Source organism: Pyrus communis, chromosome 1 (genome assembly GCF_963583255.1).
Source record: "Pyrus communis chromosome 1, drPyrComm1.1, whole genome shotgun sequence".
Lineage (NCBI taxonomy): Eukaryota > Viridiplantae > Streptophyta > Magnoliopsida > Rosales > Rosaceae > Pyrus > Pyrus communis.
In genome coordinates this window covers 1,296,018-1,320,351 of record NC_084803.1, presented here as the reverse complement: position 1 = coordinate 1,320,351, position 24,334 = coordinate 1,296,018, and the positions used below count along the sequence as shown (strand labels likewise).

The 24,334-nt window shown below is 37.9% G+C and overlaps 3 protein-coding genes across 3 annotated transcripts; 2 read left to right on the top strand and 1 right to left on the bottom strand.

The window, feature by feature from the left end:
- The first annotated feature begins 3,781 nt into the window (after positions 1-3,781).
- On the top strand, positions 3,782-6,848 carry LOC137731901 (mannan endo-1,4-beta-mannosidase 7-like). The gene is made up of 5 exons (XM_068471156.1): positions 3,782-4,178; positions 4,658-4,852; positions 5,375-5,497; positions 5,876-6,072; positions 6,180-6,848. Exons 1-5 carry the CDS (start codon positions 3,861-3,863, stop codon positions 6,634-6,636), a joined length of 1,290 nt encoding a protein of 429 aa, XP_068327257.1. The 5' UTR covers positions 3,782-3,860; the 3' UTR covers positions 6,637-6,848.
- Positions 6,825-10,549, bottom strand: LOC137731892 (glucose-1-phosphate adenylyltransferase large subunit, chloroplastic/amyloplastic-like). The gene is made up of 14 exons (XM_068471144.1): positions 9,887-10,549; positions 9,644-9,766; positions 9,298-9,471; positions 9,069-9,161; positions 8,905-8,988; positions 8,761-8,816; positions 8,522-8,615; positions 8,222-8,407; positions 8,004-8,084; positions 7,813-7,899; positions 7,634-7,738; positions 7,369-7,475; positions 7,220-7,280; positions 6,825-7,117 (listed from the first exon to the last, which is right to left on the bottom strand). The coding sequence occupies exons 1-14, from the start codon at positions 10,070-10,072 to the stop codon at positions 7,016-7,018; spliced, it is 1,539 nt and encodes a 512-aa protein (XP_068327245.1). The 5' UTR covers positions 10,073-10,549; the 3' UTR covers positions 6,825-7,015.
- Positions 10,550-12,991: 2,442 nt separating this feature from the next.
- Positions 12,992-13,691, top strand: LOC137735641 (large ribosomal subunit protein bL31c-like). The gene is made up of 2 exons (XM_068475088.1): positions 12,992-13,137; positions 13,221-13,691. The coding sequence occupies exons 1-2, from the start codon at positions 13,069-13,071 to the stop codon at positions 13,569-13,571; spliced, it is 420 nt and encodes a 139-aa protein (XP_068331189.1). The 5' UTR covers positions 12,992-13,068; the 3' UTR covers positions 13,572-13,691.
- Positions 13,692-24,334: the final 10,643 nt, after the last annotated feature.

Here is a 24,334-nt window from a genome sequence, read left to right as displayed (position 1 = left end):
GGTACAGTCGATGCTCCCCTACCACTTCTATCAAAGTCAAAGGCCGTCCATATTCCTTCAACAACCAGTTTGGGCATGCCAAGCAGATAAATAGTAATAGTTATAGATAATAATAATTGTGCATAATAGCAATAAATATATAATTGTAATTTATCCAGAAATGCTAAAGAGACTCTCTTAAAAGTAGATTTCTCTATCATTTTACATTTTAACGTCAATTTCTGTGACAACATTATAAAACATTGTGTCAGAAACATGATGCGGGGGAGAGTCAATGGAGAGTTCCAATTTTGAAAGAGTCCTTTAGCATTTCTCTAATTTAAAATACATATTTACAGTCATTTAGTATTATGGTCTAGTAGTATTCATCTTCACTTGTAAGTGAGAGGTCTTAGGTTCCATTCTCACCAAAGGCGACTTCGAATCACATTATTGTGAGGCTAAGACCATCTCCTCCCTTTTAGTGTAGATAATATTGTTTGTAGAAAAAAAAAATTTACAAACTATAAGAATATCTGTAATAAATTGAACTAGTGGCATACTGAGTTTATTTATTTTTTATTTTTTGAGTACATTGTCGGGCCGGCCGATCCATATAAGTAAACAGAACAGAACCTTGTCCATGGGCCCAAAACTTGGACGTAGAGGTATGCCCACGTCTTTGTCCTTGCTCTACAGTGCTCACGCACAAGATAGGCTTCTCAAATTCCAAAAATTGTAGAGCGCATATTGCTGAACTAAACGGTTGGGTGTTTCGTTAGATAATTCAAAGAAATTTAATGGTGAACTCGAGAATCAACACAAGTATATTTTTTAGGGAGTTTTAACGAAATATTTTTGGTATTGTTTATTTTTAATGAAAAATCATATTTTTACATTTCTCTATTACTATTCACTACATCTTTATTTGTTATTTTTTTATTAAAACTAAAGTTTTTTTTTTTGGACTTCTTGTTAGTTTTCCTTATTTTTTTAATATCACCGTCAGAGTGATGCCATTACAAATGAACAACTAAATCTGAGTTTCAGAATCAACATACATAATCCAACAATCACAAATGGGTCCTACAAAATCTTCAGAAATAATTCATCCCACAGAAACCTACTTAAATGACCTAAGCTCCACCGATCATCCTCTTCTTAACAATTTATCTATTAAACACAAAATTCATACAAAAATAAACATTTTTAACTTTTTCCGCTCTATTTTTTTTTTAAATATACATAAATAAATTGTATTTTTTTTTTGTGTGGCTACAGAAAAAAGAAAAAAAATGCAAAAAGAAAGAGTATTTCTTAGGTTCACATGCACTGCTAACAAAATATATGGCAGAAAAGTATAAGAAAAGGGCAGGTTTTCACATGTATACACACTTTCTAAGCTCTATGTTCTAACCGTGTTGTGACTTTTGTGAGTACCTATGCAATTTACTAATAAAACAAAAGAATATATATATATATTTTTTTCTTTCAAGATCGTTTGGTTTACTGCATGCATTACTTGTAGCATATATGTAACGTAAATTATAACCACGTAATTTGTCGGTTGAGAGGGACTTGATTTCTACAAGTTTTGTATTTTTTTTTTCTCTCTATAACTCTCACCTTGTCCTATAAAGAAAGGAATATGAACTCTATGCATGTATGTTTTACGTCTTGTGACTAAGCGAAATCCGTTTTGTGACATCATCGCATAAAAAAAAAACTAGAGAATGGAGAAAGAACGAAGTGGCAAACACGAAAGATGGAGTAAGATCCCGTCGAAAGGAAAAGCAACGGACCAAATTTTCAATTTTTCTTCTCCCTTTTTCCTTTATTCTTTGCTTTGCATTTTGCTCATACCTGCATTCTCAATAAAAATATGCGTTTTGAATCTATGTTTTGTCTCTATTTACAATGCAGATATAAAGTTTAGTTAAATCCTAACACAACGTACCTTCATTTACACTCAAATTCGAATTTTTTTTTTTCGGCTACAAAAATATCTAAAATTTTATGTGATTTGATCCTTCCTCGTATGGTGTTGGACCCTCATCTTTTGAGCGGCGGTTGAATTTCCGACTTAAAATAATTTTTGTTGCCAATGAGGAAACACACGCGTCAGAACCTCATACAATTGACGGAACAGGAAGGCACTAGCAGGTCATAGTCCTTCGTCAATAACGGTTGTAATGACGAAACGCCGCCGTGATGTCCGCTCAGTGATTTTCGCGCTTTACTGTTTTTTGGTACTGATGTTTTAGCTTTTGCTTTTGGTGGGGCACCTTTTTTTTTTTTTTTTTTTTTTTCCTTCATCATCACCTTGTACGCATGAAAGGCCAAAAAGTAAGTTCACTGAAAAAATGTAACCAAATACTAATTATAAACAAGAATTATCGGGTGTTTTAACCATTTAAAGTATTGAAGAGATTTCCGATAATCATTACTTGAAACTTAACCTATCATTTTTGAGATTATAGATTTTTTTTTGTACAACGATATTTAGAAAATCAAACTTCTAACTTTAAATGTAAAACTGAATGTTTTTAACTAATTGAATTATAAATATTTTACAAGACTATTGATTCAAAACGGAAATGATTTTTTGCCAGACGACTGTCAAGAAGATTTTCCGCGACAAACTAATTTGAGTAGTCAATCCAAGCTGATGAGTAAAAATCCGCACCATAATGTATATACATCACATAATTACTTTCCGACATTGCAATACAAACTCTATTCGTGAAAAAGTGGTTCAATGTACACCCACATGTATGGTTATGTTTCTTTCAGGCAAAGGGACAAGTGAAAGTGAGTGCCTCTCAATTTTTTCAAGGGTTACATTGTCACTTTGCATTCATTACACATTCACACCCCATAGTAATATTTCAGCTAAATAATCATCAACTGTGGACATACGGCTTTATTTCATCTTGGAAAAACATTTAATACATTTTTTTGTACTAAATCGGCCCCTTATAAACTTTTTTTTTTATTGAGTAATATTCGAATCTAATATAAACTACATAACTCGAAGCGTAAATTTGGATTTAAGGACACACCTAAATAACACGTCTTTCATTCTCATCTTATATGAATGAACATGAAAGTTTCATTTTCAATGAGTTACTTCGAAAACTAAATGACCATTTGTAGCATCTTTACTTTTCAAAAACGAGACAAGCAAACTTAAAAACCAAAAGAATCAAAGAACTTAAAAATAGGAGAATAAGAAATAGGAATCGGATCAACTACTAGTTGATAGAACCCTTGATTCTAAGTCATTTAGTATTACGGTCTAGTGATATTCTTTTTCATTTGTAAGTGAGAGGTGGTTTGATTCTCACGCAGAAATTGAACTACACTCATTTTGAGGCTAAATCCACTCTATATCCTTAGTGTAGATAATTTAAAAAAAAAAAAAAAAAAACTCTTGGTTATGAATATTAAGACGAGGTCCACATTACCTGTAAATAAATAATGAAGGGCATAATTGGGTTTTCACTCTTTTTCTTCCTCCATTTTTTTAGGACGTAGATAGTTTACATTACGGTGAGAGGGAGTTCGGTTAAGCCACACAATGAGCAGTCTAATTTAGTATCGAATTTGTTATCCACGAGATTCGAGTCTAAGATCTCTCACTCCCAAATAAAAATAAATACTACCCGATAGTACTGCGTGGCTCTTCCTCCACTTAATTTCAGGCCAAAAATACAGGTAGTGCTAAATTACTAATAAACCCAAACGGGAAACTACACTACCACTACACCTTACTATAAACCGCCAACAAAATTATCATAAATTCCAAAATAGTTCCTTCCTTCCACACTGTATTTATTACAGAGAGCGAAACAGAGGAGGAGGAAAAATAAAGAAGAAAGATGAAGCATTTGGGTGTGATTTTCTTTGGGGCTCTGTTGTTCATCTTCCTGAACCATGGAGTTATAGCGGAAGATGGGTTTGTGAAGACCAGAGGAGTGCAGCTTGTTTTGAACGGAGTTCCGTACTACGGAAACGGATTCAATGCGTACTGGTTGATGTACATGGCAACTGACCCTTCTGAGAGGGAGAAAGTTTCGTCTGCCTTTCGAGAGGCTACGAAAAATGGGCTCACGATTGCAAGGACTTGGGCTTTCGCCGATGGCGGATACAGAGCTCTGCAGACCTCTCCGGGCTCCTACGATGAGAAAACTTTTGAGGTAAGCGCTTTTGATACAAGTGCTTTCATTAAAAAGCGCGTCACTCCAAAGTGCCTTCGGAAGCACTCCGAAGTTAATCCATAAACAGTTTAATTTTTCTTCAGCCAAACATTTTCAGAAGCGTTTTTAGTTTTTAATTATCTGAAAGCGAGTTTAATCAGTCTAAGAGATTTGTCTGGGACTACTTTCTCTGGGAAACACTTGTGCTCATACGTGTCACGCTGAATGTTTTAATAAAAATCGAAGCGCTACTTGAAACTACACTAGAAAGTCGAAAGTACTTTCTGAAGAAATAGTAGACAAGTGCTTCTCCAAATAGCGCTTCTAATGATCCATAAGCATTTTTTACCATTTTCTACAAACACAGTCAGAAACGTTTTTTATTGTCAGAAACGATTTTAGTTCTTTTCAAACTGTAATTTATGGTTATAGTTTTGGTCTGAATTTCTTTTGCTGTGTTGTTGTTTCGGGGTTGGAAGGGGTTGGATTTTGTGATAGCTGAGGCAAAGAAGAATGGGATCAAAGTAATGCTGAGTCTGGTTAACAACTATGACAACTTTGGAGGCAAGAAACAGTATGTCGAATGGGCAAGAAGCCAAGGCCAGTCTCTATCTTCCGAAGATGATTTCTTTACCAACTCTCTTGTTAAGGGATTTTACAAAAATCATATCAAGGTGAATCAATTTGCTTAATTTGCTTTTATTTTTGGGTATTTTATATGTAAGTGCTTTTAGGAAAAGTAGTAGTTGGGTTGACTATAAATAGAAGTTAAAGATAAGATCATCAACTTATTGGTATTAGTTGGTTTGTTTTCATCTTGTCTAGTGTCATTACTTTGATAGTGAGTAACATTTTATATTAACTTTTTCCATTTTGGCTAAGAGTAGAAAATAGTTTTCCGCATATATGAGTTCGGCCAAGTTGGTCAATACAGTGCGTCCGCTCTCTCCCTTTTGTCTCTAAGGAGAGGGAGAGAGTTTAAACTTGAGACACAGTGAGTAGAAAAAAATAATTAGTTCATCAGGGCAATCCCTGTGGCCCTCCCTGTGGATTATACTAGTTTAGAATAGGTCGTCTTTGTCACAAAGATGAAAATTTTCAAAAAGTGTGTAGATGGTTGAAATTAGGTCATAAGTCGCATTTGTTGAAATAGTAACATATTGATATGGAGGTTTTGGGATTTTGTGTAAATATAGACTGTTCTTACGAGGATTAACACTTTGACTGGAGTTGCTTACAAATATGAACCAACCATAATGGCTTGGGAGCTGATGAATGAGCCAAGATGCACTTCAGATCCATCTGGAAAAACCATTCAGGTATACCAAACCATCTCTTTCTTTCAATTTGTTTCTCTTTCTTAAGATTATGTTCCGAAGCGATGGGTTTTGTAGACCCGACGTTCTGTATTCGACTTCCCCTCTCCCAAGTATTGGAAAAAATTCTCTCTTCAAATCTGTAGCTTGATTTGTTAAGAACATGTCGCACGCGTTATTTTTAAATATTGTTGTCTAAGAACTAATATCATGGTGAACCCCACTTTCATTTCTCGAGCTAGTCTCTAGAGTAAAGTGGGGCCAGCCATTGATGAGGCGAAGCTTTTGGCTAAATCGCGGAGGATTGCATAAGGAGAAATGAGAGTGAAAAGCACTAGTGTAACTTGGGGGAAATGCTTGACCTTTGCGTTTGTTTGACAGGCTTGGATAACGGAGATGGCGTCTTACTTGAAATCCATAGATGGAAATCACTTGCTAGAAGTTGGCCTTGAAGGGTTTTATGGATCATCAAATCCGAAAACGAATCCGAATTACTATCAAAGCGGAACTGATTTCTTGGCGAATAATCAGATCCCGGGCATTGATTTTGCCACTGTTCACTCATATCCTGATCAATGGTAAGGATCATAACACAAGTTTCTCCGAAAACTGAACATTTGAATCCCGCAATTAGTATAAAGTAGAATATCGCTTGAAAAGTTGAGTTATATTGAATGATGTGCAGGTTAACTGGGTCAAGTTATGAAGATCAAGTCTCTTTCTTGAACAGTTGGGTCAATGATCACATCCATGATGCTCAAAACATCCTTAAGAAGCCAGTCCTCTTTGCTGAGTTTGGAAGGTCTTTGAAAGAGTCAGGTTATACCATTAACCAGCGTGACCGGATTTTCACTACAGTTTACTCGGGCATCTACTCTTCGGCTAGGGGTGGAGGTCCTGCTGTTGGCGGCTTGTTCTGGCAACTTCTGGCCCAAGGAATGGACTCTTTCCAAGACGGGTACGGGGTAGTGTTGAGTGAAGGCTCCTCGACAGTTGGTTTGATCGCTGAGGAATCTCAGAAGCTTATTAAGATTCGGAAGATGTATGCCAGGCTTAGAAACATCGAGAAGTGGAAGCGAGCTAGGGAAATTCGAAGGGATCAGTTCTGGTCCGGGAATAAGGTGAATGGTACAGGAAACTAGGAAAAGGGTTTATGTTTTAAATCTCTGTGAGTTTCCCTCTTATGGATGAGGTTTGTTCATCCAAGAGAGCAGGATGATTGTAAGAGTTTATTTCTTAATCTGTTTCGATATATCCCAAATGCAGTTCTCTAAGTTTGATTTATTAATATGTATCGATAACCAACGACCGCAATGTAGTTCGTTAGAGATAAATGAAAGAGCTTTATTGAACTTATTGAGTAACTAGAATGTTTAGTTACATACATCAAAGAAACTCGTTAATTTACAGAAGCAAGCATTTCCAACTGCTACATCAAGTTAAAGCCACATACAAAGTTCATCAAGGTACCATTCACTGTGGCTCGATCTGAACAAGTACCTTGCAGTCCAATCAATAGATTTAGATGACAGTTCCATCTTTAATCGTTGCGTTCTTCAATACGACAGTGATTCCCGACCTTATGTAAAATCCTTCGTCTGCCCTCTCTGCTTCTTCAACTCCCTGAGAAGTCAAACCAATTTGTTCATCAACGTTGAAATAAAAAAGAATGCAATGATGATCAGTTCTTTTCGATTCCTTACAAGTTTCAAAAGGAGTACTTACATCGCCATTTGTGATCACCACATTTCTTCCTATCTTGGCGTTCTTGTCGATTATGCAATTCCTTCAAGAGATATGGCATGAAAGATCAGCATAAAGAGCAAGAATTCTATTCAGAACTAAACAGAAATCCGTAACTAATAGTATTTCACCAGATTTTGGTATTCTCTCCCACACCAACTGGAACCTTTCCTTGAGCTAGCAGAGATGCAATCTCGGATTCCGTTTGGTAGTAGTCTGCACCCATCATCATAGTATCCTGAAAATTGATTTAAAATAACCAAATGTGATCAGAGCTCGTAACACCATCATGCTTATGTTTTCAAGCGCATTCTAACTGCCGCTTGCAATATTTCATGATTGACATGTTGGAATCTGGTAGCCTGTTGTTACCAATGAGTAGAGAGGGTAGCTCACCTTAAGTTCGACTCCGGACTCTAGACGTGAGCGCACACCCACAATGGAGTGTTGAACGCTACATTCTCGCAAGAAGCAACCATGAGAAATAATTGCATCCATAATCTGCAAAATTCATTTGGCCATGAGATCAGAAAATTACAGCCAATGTCACAAGAAATTTAAGCTTGCAATCATACCCTGCATTTTTCAACTTTTGTAGGTGGCAAGAATCTAGGAGAGGTGTAGAAAGGTGTCTTTGGATCGTTGAATTCAAACTTCGGAGGCTGCACAAAAGAAAGTATGTAATCAGTAACCGTTACCACATATGCACGTAGGGAAATAAAATCTAATTGAAGAGTAGGAACGATTCAGTGCAAGTATTACCAACCTGTTCTGTGAGGGCCAAGTTTGCATCGAAGAAAGACTTTACAGTTCCAATATCTTCCCAGTAGTCATTGAATAGATATGCCTGATCATGTAAGGGCATTCCGTAACTCAGTGACTCAATTACCAAATCCAAACCAAACTTTGGGGAATTGCTTATATATTTATATTCGAAGATGAACTATAAGAAAAAAATAACTATTATCGAAAGAGCCATCTCACCTGGACGTTGTGCTCCTTCACAGCTGATGGAATAATCTCGGAGCCAAAATCATTGCAAGAAGGATAGCTCCACCTTAACAGCTTAAGTAGGACTTCAGTTCTGAACACATAAACACCCATCGATGCAATATAAGGAGATTTCATAGCCTCCAGATCAGAAAGCCCCAGAACAGTGGTGTCAACTTGCTGCAGTGTGTAAATAAGACATAGACAAAAAATAAAAATAGGGGAAGGAACAAAAATACAGTAAAAAAGGGAAGAAAGCACAAAAATACAACCAAAATAAGCAGTTTTAACTACCATTGCTTCTAGGTCAGGGCCTTTTGGTTTTTCAGCAAATTGGATTATACGCCCTGACTGGTCTATTTTCATGAGTCCGTAATCTGATGCCCGGCTGCAAGACAAATAAGATCCACGACAAAGACAAGCACCTGTCAGTCATATTTCCAAGGTGGAACAAAAGAAGCAGAGTTTATTTTGAACATATGTCAATCTACAAGGGACGCTTGAAACAGTAGTATTAGGAAACGAAAATGTACCTTTCATCCATGGGTATACATGAAACTGTAATGTCGGCATTTGTATCAATATGTTTCTGTAAGAATTACGGCCATTGATGAGATGGATTTGTGGATTTTAAAAGGTTAATAAATTAAAATTTTCCACCAGCATCAAATAAGCACCTGTATAAAGTCCAGATAGTCCATCCTATATAGATGATCGCCTGATAGTATCAGTATATGCTCCACATTTTTGTTCTTTGCATCCTGCATAGATCATCCAAAAGCAACTTCAGTCTATTTCCACCTAATATTCGGGAAATACTTGTAAAATCAAAAGCACCCACCTCAAAGACCCATATAAATTGCCTGACAGCATCAGCAGTTCCTTGGAACCATCTCTTTCCAGCTTCTCCCGGCGTTTGCGTGGCAGCCAAAACCTATTGCGATTCATTGAGTATTATCATCATTAATTGCAACAATCAAACAATGTAAGTCAACATACAAATTGTAAACTGCGGAATAACAGAATCAAATATATCTATGCTGCTTTCGGGTATTGCAAAATTATCTTACCTCCACAAATCCATCTCCGAAATTCATACCATCCCCAAAATTGTAAGTACGAGCAAGGTGACGATTGAGGGAAAACGAGTTATATTGCGTTAATATGAATATCTTTTTAATGCCACTGTTAATGCAATTGCTCATTGGGATATCAATCAGCCTGTAACACCCTCCAATCGGAACCTGCAATCCACATAACATTGCAAAATTCAACTCCAAATTCTATGTCAGTACCATTCAATAACAACAATTCCTACTCGATGCACAAAATTTCCATCGTTTTGTTTCTTTTCCAAGAAACCACTTTTCGATATGATGAACTGAAACTAATGACAAACAAATACTGATCTCTTACCGCCGGCTTGGCTCTCTTGCTGGTGAGAGGAAAAAGGCGAGTTCCGGCACCTCCACCCAAAATTATAGAAGCCACATTTTTGGGGTCAGCTTTTGGAGTCTCAAATAGTGGTGCCTGAAACGTCTGAAATCAAAAGTACAAATGCCAAAAGTGATTACTCAAAAAACCCAAAACATCAAAATCCCAACGATTTCCGTTTCGAAAACAAGAACAACAATTGCACACACAGGATCAGAGACTCACCACATTCTCATTGTCGACATCTGTAAGAATGGAGTAAGCCACACCAGGCGGCTTAAGCTTCCTACCTCTGGTTTCAAATTTAGAGCTTTTCAGAAACTGGGCACTCAAATCTCTGCTCTTTGAACCCAACCTCACACCCTCCCCCAAGAACCCATTGGTCCTCAATGTCGCACAGCAGGAATCCATAGCACAGAAACGAAAAAGCACACAACTTTCCAGAGATTCTAGTATTGTATGACCCCAAGGGTTTTTAACGCAACAGGAAAGAAAAGCACCTTTCAGAGAAGCCCCACAAACATGCACAGGATCAAAAAGGAAAAGCACCCAGAAGATCAGAGGCAAAATTAGGAATTCCCGGATCGGGAAACTCGTAAATTAGAAAGAATGAGAAAACCCCAGATGCCAAAAAGATGAAAACTTGAATGTAACCCTGGTCTAACGAAGGCGTGACCAAATGAGAGGTGATCAAAAATGGCAAGTGGAAGAGAGTGAATGCCGGTGGCTGATGACGGTACGTGATTTTGGTGAGTGAATGCGTGAGGGGCGTCACGGAAAAATTAAATTAAATCAAGGGATTAAATTAATGGCTTTTTTAAAGTGTGGACTAGTTGGCAACTGGAAATGGTGAGTGAGAGATGCCAGTGTGATCGAGTGCGTAGGATTCCCAACTCTGTGGGCTTTTTGAAACAGTCCTCGTATCATTTGTTTATTTATATTACATTTTGTGTTTTTTTTTCTTTCCTCTCATTTATAGGAAATTTTTTTTCGTGTGTCCGACAACTTGATAAAATAAGTATTATAATATAATTAGTTCGAAATTTATTTTTAAGTTTTTAACTAATTGTATTATAACATTTGATATGTCAAATTGTGTTTTTAACACATTAAAAATTTCTCCTTTTCATAAATGATGAAGTGGCCTTTGTTAATTGGTTCGATTTATTTTGTTTCTTTTTACAATACTTTCCGAAAAAAATGTTTAAAATCAGAATTCAAACTCAAATACCGAAGACAGACACACTTCACACGCAACTGAGTTTGATTATTCAATGTATGAACGTGGTCACGTATGACTGATGCTAACAGGAAGCTACCATGTATGGCATTGTCATCGTCTTCTACAAGGTGAGTCTTGCATTTGTATGTTGGCAGTTAATGGAAACTCTCCCGTTACGTTTTTTTTTTCCAAGAATATACTAATGTTTAAGGAATATTATTATATTTGTTAGTCGAGAGATATGGACCGTCCATTGTAGGCGTCGTGTAAAGTGTAGAAAGCGACGCAAAACGTGGGAGAAATAGAAGAGATATTTCAATGTGATCGAAATATGGGGTGGTACATTACGTGTCATAATACTAAAAGTAGGATATGTGTGTTAAAAAATTAATAAATTAAACAATATAATTTTCTACCACTTATATAAAAGTATTTAACGTACCATCCGTGTTTTGATCATAAAGAAAAGTTTCCCGAGAAATGAACGGCTGATATTTGTGAGATAGGGAACCAACTGAGCAGTGGCACCCACCACAACCATGTGCTTTTCATTTACAACAGTATCTCCATTTTTGTCTCCCACCTCCTCCTCACCCGATCTGATAAAGTGAAAGGGAACGTAAGGATTTGGATACGAGTTTAAAACAAGAAGAAAAAAGCACATGGGGTTTCTAATTGGTTGCAGAAATTTCGAGTTCTGGGAACTAATCCGCCCAATTGCTTGGGTTGTTTTCAATCAAAATTTAATTGCAAAGACGGAAACGCATGTCATTTAACTTAGTTATGTTAAAATTTGCATTAATCTTTAAACTTTCAGAGAATTCAAGTGTTTATCTATTATTTTAACAACGATAACGTAACATATTTACAAAGTGTTTTACAATGCCCGTGCTGTGCGCAATGCCCCCAACAAAAATATTCCAAAGCTAGTTACAAAATACACATTCTCGTCATTTATATGATTTAGCAACTAAAATCCATCGTCACACAACAATAATTGAGCAGGCACTTGGAACTTGTACATTTTACATACAAGGTGGATACATATGGAACAATACAGAATTTGCATGGGAAATGAAGGGGAACACCCGGCACAACCTCATTGCCCGATCAAATCACTCCTTCAAGCTTATCTTAGTTTTTGTGAATTGTGCTTCAATCACATGGTGGCACGTGGTGTCCCTCCTATTTTCAATTTGCTGAGAAGACTAAGAAGAGGTAGGCCATGGCTAATAGATACGAATCCGGATCTTTGTCGGATTCTTTTTGTGAAGATCTAGGAAATTTGTAAATTATATTCGTTTATCGTACATCGTATGATCAAAAATTAAAATTTATTTAAAATTAAACACAAACAGTATCTGACAAAAATTAACTATACAATATACAATAAACAGACACGATTGACAAATCTTCAGAATCCTCGTCAAAAGATTCGGAGACGATCCCGTTGGATTGGATACTAGTACATTATTATATGTAGCTTTGTGAACCGTACACGTAGCAGCTCAGCTTAGTCGTATGTTGTTGTCGGGGTACCATCGCTTTTGAAGTTGGCGGGATTGCGATCGTTTGAGGGGAATTTTGGGGGCCACGGGTCACTGCAGGCTCTGCATCATGTCGATTTGTTAATCTTTGATTTGTTCCATCTACTCCACCGCACTGTACACGTATATTCGGTACGTGCGTAGACTGTAAAAGGTTGAATTAAGGCGTCGTTTTAAGATACGTATCAGATTATGATTTTCCGATAAGATATAATTATTATTTTACTTTCAAAACCAAACGGTGTCCTTCAGGCTTTAGTAGTGAAAAATTAACTAGCAACCAAATTTACTCAACACAGACGAGTCATGAATGAAAATTAACGAATTTATATGTGAAGGTAAATTATTCATTTCAAACGCCAGGACCACGTGGCTGTCCGGCCAAGACTCGTGCGCTCATTTGTCGTGACCTACTGGGCTTCAAGGGTTTACACTTGGTGGGCTTATGAACAAATTTGTCAACATGGTCTCGGATAAATGATAGCTCAGTCCAGTTGGCTTTATAGCCCAAAATAAAGCCCATAGGTCCTTACTGTTATTCACCAGAAAGTAGGGCCAGTTCAGTAAATTCGCTTCATATAACCACATAAACCTCATCTTCTTCATCATCCACTCCGTCGTTTCCCAAACACACAGAAATGGCGCTCAATCTAACCACCTCATTCCTCCGAGGAACACCCTGCCCCTCTCTCCTCCCGCACAAGAAGGTAAATTACCCAAATACCCTCGCATACATGTCTTCCTCTGTCACCGATTGAATTTGTTAATTGATTATTTCGGTCTTTTCCAGGTCTGCGGCGGCGGCGGGTCGTCGGCGGGGAATTGCCGCTCTGTGGTGACGTGCAGGAAGAAGGACATACACCCGCAGTTTTATGAGGACGCGAAGGTGTACTGCAAGGGGGAGCTGGTGATGACGACGGGTGGGACCCAAAAGGAGTACGTGGTGGATGTGTGGTCGGGCAACCACCCCTTCTACCTCGGAAACCGGTCGGGCATGCTTGTCGACGACGACCAGGTCGAGAAGTTCAGGAAGAAGTACGGCGAGCTGAGTCAGATCATGGAGATCCCTGTCCTCAAGGGAGAGATTATTCTGCCCTCCCGCCGCAAAGCCGCCGCCGGCAAAGGCGGCAAGAAGAAGTAGAACAATGGTTTTCTTATTCCATGTAAGATTTTAGGTAAAGCAAAAAAATTGAAGCTTGGAAGCATGTGATTTATGAAAAATGAGTAGAATTCAATGCATATTATGTGTTTATTATGTTAATATCTGTCTTTTTTTGCTAATTTAATTTACAGTTTTACCAGTTTTAGATTGTGGAGCTGTGTAATGTTGAGAAAATTAGTCATCAAATTGTGCGCTAAGCCAGTTGGTCGGGGCAGTGTGCCCGCAGCCTTGCACATCGAGTTCGAATTGCACTTCGTAGTTTAAAGTATCACGTTGTTAGGGAAAAAATTGAAGCCAAAACGAATGCCAGTTCCCCTGTATGGTGACTTTAGTTGATAAAAGGAAACGAGCAAGTGATGTGCTCCGGTGCGGTTAACTGCACAGTTTTTGTGATGCAAATATGTTGTCGATGTTCTTCATACTGCTGATACTTCGAACTTGCATTTGTTGACATGCGATACATATGTATACGTTTCTTGATTTTTTGTCTGATAAACTTGACCGCAGTTTTTGAGAAGTGAAGTTAGAAGTTAGGACCCTTTATTAGTTTTCTCGTCTGATTGCACAGTTGTTTTAATGACCCTCTGTTTATCGTATTCATTCGAAGATTGTGAACCCAATTCGTTGGATTGGGAACGCGTGTTATAGTTATGCTGTGGATCTCACATGTCATGGTAAGTAGCAGAAGTAGTTCTGCAGCAGTATTATTATGCTTATTTTTTGCAAAGTGCAGCAAAAGAAACATTGATGATGATGTGCAGCTGAATTATTTAGTGAGTAGTACTAGGCTAGCTTTGTAGCTTTTGTTTACATTTATATAACTGGATGTATGTCGAAGCTCCAGGTTGAAGATACTGCTGCCTGCTGCTGTTCGTTGATCATGAATCAACATCTGAAGTAGCAGAAGCAAGCAACTCCGGGGAATTGAGCGTGACAAGCTCCGTGCAAAGCACCTTCCCAGTTTGTGCATTGACGGTTGCAGTTTCTGGTGTTTGCGCAAAACCCTGACCATGTTTTGCTACGCCTTTGGCAGATTCTTGCTTTCACCATTGCCACCTCTACATCTCACAAGTCACAAACAAAATTTTATCATACATAGAATTTGAACATGAATCGTATAACACACGCACTCACACAAACAAGCACGAGCTTTACGAAAGAAATGAATAACTATATGCATGTGAATTTGGAATTGGATGAATACGGCATACCGGTGGATGCGAGAAGGATAAGAAGGAAGACGAAGACAATGAGAGGAATCGATAAACGACTGAGTAGCTTAGCCATTTTTGACTATCTTGTTCTGGAAGTGAAAGATGTGGTTTGAATTCCAGGCACTCTGATTTGGTGTTATTTATGGGCTGAATAATGTAGATTAGATCAGCTTGAACATGTCTTTGAAGTCCATCTTCGATGTGATAAACATGGACAGAGCATTGCGTAGCGATTCGGCTGCATCTGGTTGAATTCAAATCTTGTTTCATTGTTTTGGCAATGTTCATTTGTTTCTACTGGTTGATGTTATTTAGAGGTTGAATAATGTAGATTATGTCAGCTTGAGCAAGTTTTTGAATTCCATCTTCGATATGATAAACATCGACAGAGGATTGCGTTACGAATTCGGCTGCATCTGGTCGGGCTAAAATCTTGTTCGTCATTGTCTTGGATTCGTTGCGGGGTCTATTGGCATTGCCATTGCCTTGGAGGCAGAACTTAAAGCTATTATTTAGGCTGTTTATATGGCTTTGGAGAGGGATTGGCATTCTCTTTGGATTGAGTGTGATTATTGTTTGGGCACTGTATTTTCTTTCAAATAGACATTCTTAGGCACCTTGGCATTTATCCGTTGATTGGGTAAATTGTTGTACCATTTTCCCTTCCATGCATGTTCGGTTTTCTCACATTTATCGCAAAAGGAATCAGGTTGTGGATTGTTTGCAAACTATGGTGTTGATCACGTTGGGGCTCATTGACGGGATTCTTGTCCTTTATGTGCAGTTGTTGCTTTTGCTCATAATATTTTGGGGCTTCCAAATTTTTGTTTCTCTTAGGAGGTGTCCGAACTGATTTTTGTTTCTATAGTTTTTTTACTTCTGGTTAGGGTTTGACTTCGTGTCCTCTCTAACTGTGAGGGTTTGACTTCTAGTTTGAGTTTATTTCTATTGTTTTTTGTTTCTATGAGTGTTTTAACCGTGAAGTTTAATTTTTGGAATAATTTAGATCCTTTATTTTCAATCTCAGTCATCTATTTTCGGTATCATTCAATGTTAATTGACCTTCTACCTTTTTGTGAAAGATCAAGTGCCAATATTTGATCACAGAAAATTTCATGAAAAAAAGGGACTAAAAATGTGAGTGTGAACCCACGTTTTCTGTTAAAAATGTAAATTTTTTATTTTCGCGAAACATTTTCCATGAGTATAACGGAAAACTTTGTAAGCCATGTGGAAGTGGATTTACGATATATTGAGCCACAAATGTATATCTAGTAGAATATTTAAGCTGAAAACTAAAAAAATAAGTGAAAAATATAGTAGTGAGACCCAAAAATAGGGTTCTACCCTCAAGAAGCTTAAGTCTTACCTTAATTTTCAAAACTTCACAGTGAGGCAAATGTGAAAATAAATAGATTGAATGATGATTTAAATACGACTGGGCGAAGATCTAACGTGGTACCGATCTTTGCCAATTCCATTTTTCTTATTTATTTTTTGCTTTTTTGTTTATTCCTTTGAGTTTTTTCTTCGTACATTACTTTATATGAGTAACCACTATTAAATTCAAATATCTTTAAATTTCGGTTTTAAATCATTGATTACAAGTGTTTAAATATGTACGATAATAGATTTTGCATGAAAAAATATATTTTGAAGAATATGAGTTTGATAGTTTGTTGTTATGGTAAGAGAACTAAAACAAACATAAGCAAAAAACAAAAACTAAAAAACTAAAAAGAAAAAATTGAAAAGAGGGGTTCGGTATGAAGATAGCGATTTATTCATATAACTATTGCTACCAAACTAGCGACAGTTGTGGTCGACAATCGGTATCTAAGTACCGATCGTATCCTTTTCTATTTCATTTATTTATTTGGAAGCAAGTTTACGATTTATTGAGCAACAAATGTATATTTAGTAGACTATTTAAGTCGAAAACTAAAAAAACAAATGAAAAATATAGTAGGGAGGCCCAAAACATTGTTAAAATGGCGTTGCACCCTCAAGAATAGAACAAAAAGTATTATTATAATCTTCAAACTTCATGATGAGGTGAAGGTGAAAAATTAACAACGATATATGTACGAAGTTGTAGAAACTGACTAAAAACCGTTTTTTGTCAAAATTGCAATATTTTAATTTTCGCGAAATATTTTCAATGACCAGTAAGGAAAATTTTATAAGGCATTTGGAAGCGGATTTACGATTTATTGATCAACAAATGTATATTTAGTAGAGTATTTATGTCGAAAACTAAAAAAATAAGTGAAAATTAAAGTAGTGAGGCCTAAAACATTGTTAACATACGGTTCCACCCTCAAGAATATTAATGGAAAGTATTAATTTAATTTTCAAATTTAACGTTAAGGTGAAAGTGAAAATAAATAGTTCGAACGACGATTTATATATGAATTTGTAAAAACCCACTAAAAACTATCAGTGTTAACCTATGTTTTTTGTCAAAAATGTAAAAAAAAAATTTTTGCGAAATATTTTTTGCGAGCATTAAGCAAAATTTATAAGGCATTTGGAAGCGGATTCACAATTTATTGAGCAACAAATGTATATTTAGTATGTCACATCCCCGCCCAGGGCGGATCACTTCCCGGGCCCGCTCCACCACCGTAGCACGATATTGTCTGCTTTGGGCCCTGACCACGCCCTCACGGTTTTGTTTCTAGGAACTCACACGAGAACTTCCTAATGGGTCACCCATCCTGAGAGTGCTCTCACGCCCTACTCGCTTAACTTCGGAGTTCCCATGGAACTCGAAGCCAGTGAGCTCCCAAAAAGCCTCGTGCTAGGTAGAGATGGGAATATACATATGAGGATCACTCCCCTGGGCGATGTGGGATGTCACAATCCACCCCCCTTAGGGGCCCGACGTTCTCGTCGGCACACCACGGCCAGGGTTAGGCTCTGATACCAATTTGTCACATCCCGGCCAGGGGCAGATCACTTCCTAATGGGTCACCCATCCTGAGAGTGCTCTCACGCCCTACTCGCTTAACTTCGGAGTTCCCATGGAACTCGAAGCCAGTGAGCTCCCAAAAAGCCTCGTGCTAGGTAGAGATGGGAATATACATATGAGGATCACTCCCCTGGGCGATGTGGGATGTCACAATCCACCCCCCTTAGGGGCCCGACGTTCTCGTCGGCACACCACGGCCAGGGTTAGGCTCTGATACCAATTTGTCACATCCCGGCCAGGGGCAGATCACTTCCTGGGCCCGCTCCACCACCGTAGCACGATATTGTCCGCTTTGGGCCCCGACCACGCCAATTTGTCACATCCCAGCCTGGGGCGGATCACTTCCCGGGCCCGCTCTACCACCGTAGCACGATATTGTCCGCTTTGGGCCCCGACCACGCCCTCACGGTTTTGTTTCTGGGAACTCACACGAGAACTTCCCAATGGGTCACCCATCCTGGGAGTGCTCTCGCGCGCTACTCGCTTAACTTTGGAGTTCCCATGGAACTCGAAGCCAGTGAGCTCCCAAAAGGCCTCGTGCTAGGTAGAGATGGGAATATACATATGAGGATCACTCCCCTGGGCGATGTGGGATGTCACATAGTAGACTATTTAAATCGAAAACAAAAAATTAAAGGAAAAATATAGTAGTGAGGCCCAAAACATTATTAAAATTGCGTTCCACCCACAAGAATATAACGTAAAGTATTACTATAATTTTTAAACTTCACAGTGAGGTGAATGTAAAAATAAATAGTTTGTATGACGATTTATGTACAAATTTGTAAAAACTAACTAAAACCAATCAGTGTTTACCCACGTTTTTTTGTTAAAAATGCAAATTTTTTATTTTCGCTAAATATTTTCTGTGAACATTAAGGAAAATTTTATAAGGCATTTATACGCGGATTTACGATTTATTGAGCAACAAACGTATATTTAGTATAGTATTTGAGTCAAAAACTTAAAAAAATAAGTGAAAAATATAGTTATGAGGCCCAAAACATTGTTAAAATAAGGTTCCACCGTCAAGAATGTGACATCCCGTCCCAAAATTCATATTAACGTACGTGTGAAATTACGACTTTGCCCCTAGTTCGTTTTTGTCACGTTATTGGTTGTTTTGTGTGGTGTGGCATGTGTTGGACCACACACACACACTCACACACACTGTCACTCTCCCTTTCCCTCTGTCTCTTCCCTGTCTCTCTCTCCCGTGTCTCCCTTTCCCTTCCCACTCACCATAAACGTACGGACAACACACAACTCACCCAAACCTTAGTAGATCGAGGGAACCAACTACACCCTTGAACTCGTGAGGTTGAAAGGAGCACGATCATACCATTTTCAGGTAAGAATTCTAACGTTTTCACGTCGATTCGAGGTGGTCCGATTTGAGTACTGTTCATGCAAGCATTAATCTAGCATGTTTTTGGGATTTTTAAGGTCGTAGATGTCTTAGTGAGGTCCCAAGGAGCCTCGGAGTGCTTCGTTGGACAAATTTGGACGTCGGATAGCTTGGTTCAAAGTTGGCCGGTTTTTTAGTTTGAAGACAGGTATGATCGTGTGGTTTTTAGCTTTTAAAAGTGGTATATCGTGATTCTACTAGTCCTAAGCTTCATTTTGGTTCAAAAATCATGAAAATTGGTTGAGAAACGAGTGAGAAAACGAAGTTAGAAAATTTCCCAGTTTTCCGGCGCCGGAGGCTCGCCGGAGAAGGTGACGGAATATTCCGTCAAATCTGACGGAATATTCCTGACGCCGTTAACAGAATCTGTCAAAACTGACGGAATATTCCTAACGGCGTCAATTGACGCCGTCCGTGTGCACCGCATATGCCTGCGCGTGGCCGGCCCGTGTGGCCGTGCCTTGGCCGGCGCGTGGGGGCGCGTGCGGCGGAGGAAATTTTTTCTAAAAATATGGTTGTGATCCTGAGGTTGTGTAGAGCATGTGGGTATATTCATTTGTCCATTTTGAGCAATGTATGAGAAGTTGGTTATGTGCTTTTAAATTAACGTTTTCGTAGTTATTTCGCATATAGGTGATTCGTATCCCGAGGACGAGCGTGCACACTCGAGGCAGGGGGGCTACGACCCTTCCACTTACCAGTGAGTGGGCTTTTGGTTTTCCGTATATACCTATATACATTTATATTCCCAGAAATTGATTTAAAAAGGGTTAATTATGTTATGCCATGCACCATTTATTTTCATTATGCATAATCACATGCATTAGTAGTGGCATACATATACATATGCATAATTGGTGCTGTGGACGTACAGGTAAGTGCCAGGTAAGTGTTATTCACGTTTATATTTCAGTAGTGGTTTGAGATGCTTAGAGAGCTCATAACCTGCACCCCCGGTGTTAGTGCTCCCGCCCAGAGTAGGGCATAGTCCTTCACGTGATGTTCACTTCCCGCACCACATGCTCAACTTGGATCCAAGTTAGGTGCACAGTCCTGTCGTACAGACCACATTAGGTGGTTCCGACTCGTAGGTGACCCGCGATTATTCGCACAGCCTTCACGTGATCGTAGTACTAGAGCGTACATATATGTTACACCCAGGCTTGTCGTACAGACCACTTTAGGTGGTTCCGACTCGTGGGCAGGTTCAGTTATTGAGTTTAAGATTTGAGCTCTATATGTAGCCGTACAGGTCATGTTAGGTGACTCCGGCTACCAGATGTTATGCTATTGATGTGATTTATACCTGAGCACTTGCATATTATTATGAGGCTTTGACATGGCACATTCTTGAGCATGATTGATATACCCTTGAGCATGTTTGGCATATTTATACATACGTATATACGTTTATTTTCTGGGAAGTATACAGGTTTTACGGCGAGGGGTTAGAATGTATTTTGCTAAATGGTTTTCAAAGAGCTTTGTTTTTGCCCACTCACGCTTTTGTTTTTGCGCCCCTCCAGGTTCTAGTGGTCTAGCAGGTTCGGTGGTTTTCCCAGAGGGCGTCCCGGCATTTCTGACAGATACTCACCATTGTAGGGTCACCTTCGGGTGTACTATTGTCGTATCATTTTCTTTAGACTGCTGTAGACTTTATGCTCTGAACTTAGCGTTTCACTTACGCTAGCACTTGACTTAGTACTTTGTATGCTAGTTTTTAAATTATTCGTACTTTTACATTACTTTCTTTAGCTTCCGCACGTGCACATGGCTACGTCACCTCCGCGTGACGGCCATCACGCCCTGATCTCGGTCGGGGTGTGTCAAAGAATGTTAACATAAAGTATTACTTTAATTTTCAAACTTAACGGTGAGGCAAAGGTGAAAATAAATAGTTTGAACAACGATTTATGTACGAATTTGTAAAAACTGACAAAAAACCGTGAGTGTAACACCCATGTTTTTTGTCAAAAAGGCAAATTTTTTATTTTCACGAAACATTTTCCATGAGCATTAAGGAGAATTTATAAGGCATTTGGAAGCAGATTTATGATTTATTGAGCAACAAATGTATATTTAGTAGGTTATTTGTGTCGAAAACTAAAAAAATAAGTGAAAAATATAGTTGTGAGGCCCACAACATTGTTAAAATCGGGTTCCACTCTCAAGAATACAACAAAAAGAATTACTATAATTTTTAAACATCACGGTGAGGTGAATGTAAAAATAAATAGTTTGAATGACGATTTATGTACGAATTTGTAAAAACTGACAAAAAACAATGAATGTTAACGCACGTTTTTTTTTGTCAAAAATGCAAATTTTTTATTTTCTAGAAAAATTTTCTAGGAGCATTAAGGAAAATTTTGTAAGGCATTTCAAAGCGTATTTACAATTTATTGAGCAACAAATGGATATTTAGTAGACTATTTAAGTCGAAAACTAAAAAAATAAGTGAAAAATATAGTAGCGAGTCCTAAAACTTTGTTAAAAGGGAAATGGGGTTCCACCCTCACGAATACAACAAGAAGTACTACTATAATTTTCAAACTTCATGATTAGGCGAAGGTGAAAATAAATAGTTTGAATGACGATTTATGTACGAATTTGTAAAAATCGACTAAAAATTATGAGCGTTAACCCACTTTTTTTTGTCAAAAATGCAAATTTTTTATTTTCTCAAAATCTTTTCTGTGAGCATTAAGCAAAATTTATAAGGCATTTGGAAGTGGTTTTACGACTTATTGAGCAACAACTGTATATTTCGTAGACTATTTAAATCGAAAACAAAAAAAAAAAAGAGTGAAAAATATAGTAGTAAGGCCCAAATCATTGTTAAATTGGGGTTCCACCATCAAGAATATAACAAAAAGTATTACTATAATTTTCAAATTTCACGGTAAGGCGAAGGTGAAAATAAATAGTTTTAAGAACAATTTATGTACGAATTTGTAGAAACTAACTAAAAACCATGAGTGCCCACGTTTTTTTGTCAAAAGTGCAAATTTTTTATTTTCGCGAAATATTTTCCGTGAACATTAAGGAAAATTTTATAAGGCATTTGGAAGCGGATTTATGATTTATTGAGCAACAAATGTATATTTAGTAGACTATTTACGTCGAAAACTAAAAAAATAAGTGAAAAATATAGTAGTGAGCCCAAAATATTGTTAAAATGGGGTTCCGCCCTCAACAATATTAACGGAAACTGTTACTTTAATTTTCAACTTTACAGTGAGGCAGTGAGGCGAAGGTGAAAATAAAGAGTTTGAACGATGATTTATGTATGAATTTGTAAAAACTGACAAAAAACCGTGAGTGTTAACCCACTTTTTTGTCAAAAATGTAAATTTTTTATTTTCGTGAAATATTTTCCATGAGCATTAAGAAAAATTATCATCAGGCATTTAGAAGCGGATTTACGATTTATTGTGCATATTTAGTAGACTATTTAAGTTGAAAACTAAAAAAATGAGTGAAAAGTGAAGTAGGGAGGCCCAAAACATTGTTAAAATGGTGTTCCACCCTCAAGAATATAATAAAAAGTATTACTATAATTTTCAAACCTCACGGTGAGGCGAAGGTGAATAGTTTGAACGACGATTTATGTACGAATTTGTAAAAACTGACAAAAAACAGTGAGTGTTAACCCTTTTTTTATGCAAATATTATATTTTGGTGAAGCATTTTCCGTGAACATTAAGGAAAATTTATAAGGCAATTGGAAGCGGACTTAAGTTTTTTTGAGCAACAAATGTATATTTAGTAGACTATTTAAGTCGAAAGCCCAAAATATTGTTAAAATTGGGTTGCACCCTCAAGAATATAACGGAAAGTATTACTATAATTTTCAAACATCACGGTGAGGCGAAGTTGAAAAGAAATAGTTTGAACGACGATTTATGTACGAATTTGTAAAAATTGACTAAACATTGTGAGTGCTAACCCACATTTTTTTGGTCAAAAAAGAAATTTTTTATTTTTGTGAAATATTTTCCACGAGTTTTAAGGAAAACTATATAAGGTGTTTGGAAGCGGGTTTATAATTTATTGAGCAATAAATGTATACTTAGTGGAATATTTAAGTCAGAAACTGAAAGAAGTAAGTGAAAAATACTATAGTGAGGACCAAAACATTGTCAAATGGGTTCCACCCTCAAGAATCTCTTCTCGTTTTGACATACATACGTACTAGCTTCCCTTTCAATATTGAAAAAGGCAGAAATTAGCAAAGATTTGACGATTTTTCAAATAGGAAACATGAATAAATATGCTAAACTTTATAAAAGTTGGCAATGCGTCACAATACTCTACTTATTACCGTTAGATGAGTTTAAATTTTGAATTTTATGCAACAATGATAAATAATTAAATAGGGCGGTGAGTATTAACATCACTTGATGCGGTAGTGAGAAAAAGAAAACCATTGCTCTGTAGAAGTACCGCGCTCTCCTCTGCGTTGGCTCCGGTGGCCACCAAAATGTTACGGGGAGATATTTCACGCGAACTCCAAGCCGTCTTCCGCAACCGCTTGTACGTTTCCTCGATTGTCATGTTGCTCCTTGTCGCCATGCACCTCCGTGATTGTTTGCCCAAAGGAACGACAACTCCGTCGGAGTCACCCGATCGCTGGATATCTCTCTGGTGTTCGCCATCAACAGCGTATATTGCTATTACATGAGTCCGAGTGTCGTATACCCGAGTGCCTTACAGAACAGAGCTGTGCATCAGGAAACCGAGGCAATGGCGGAGGAGAAGAAGGAGTCCGATTATGAGTATCCGGAAAGAGAGGCAACGACGGAGGAGAAGCCATCCAAGGATGAGTATCCAGTAAGAGAGATGATCCGATGGAGGAAGACTCGTTTGAAGATGAGTATCCGGAAGCCGAGACGGCGGAGGCGTCAAAGTTTTGGGATTTCAAACACGAGAGAAGGATCTGTTTCCGGACAGTATTGCGGAGGAGGAGGAGATGGTGGAGTACGACGAAGAAAAATTGCAGGGTCGACTGCTCAGAATATTGCAGTAGCAACAGCTGAATTATTTCCTATGGTTAACGACGAAAAATCTGAAACGGATATTGAAGGTTGGCTGCCGGTCCCGTCACTAAAACCATCGGACATAGATAAAGTGGTAGTCAGCGACG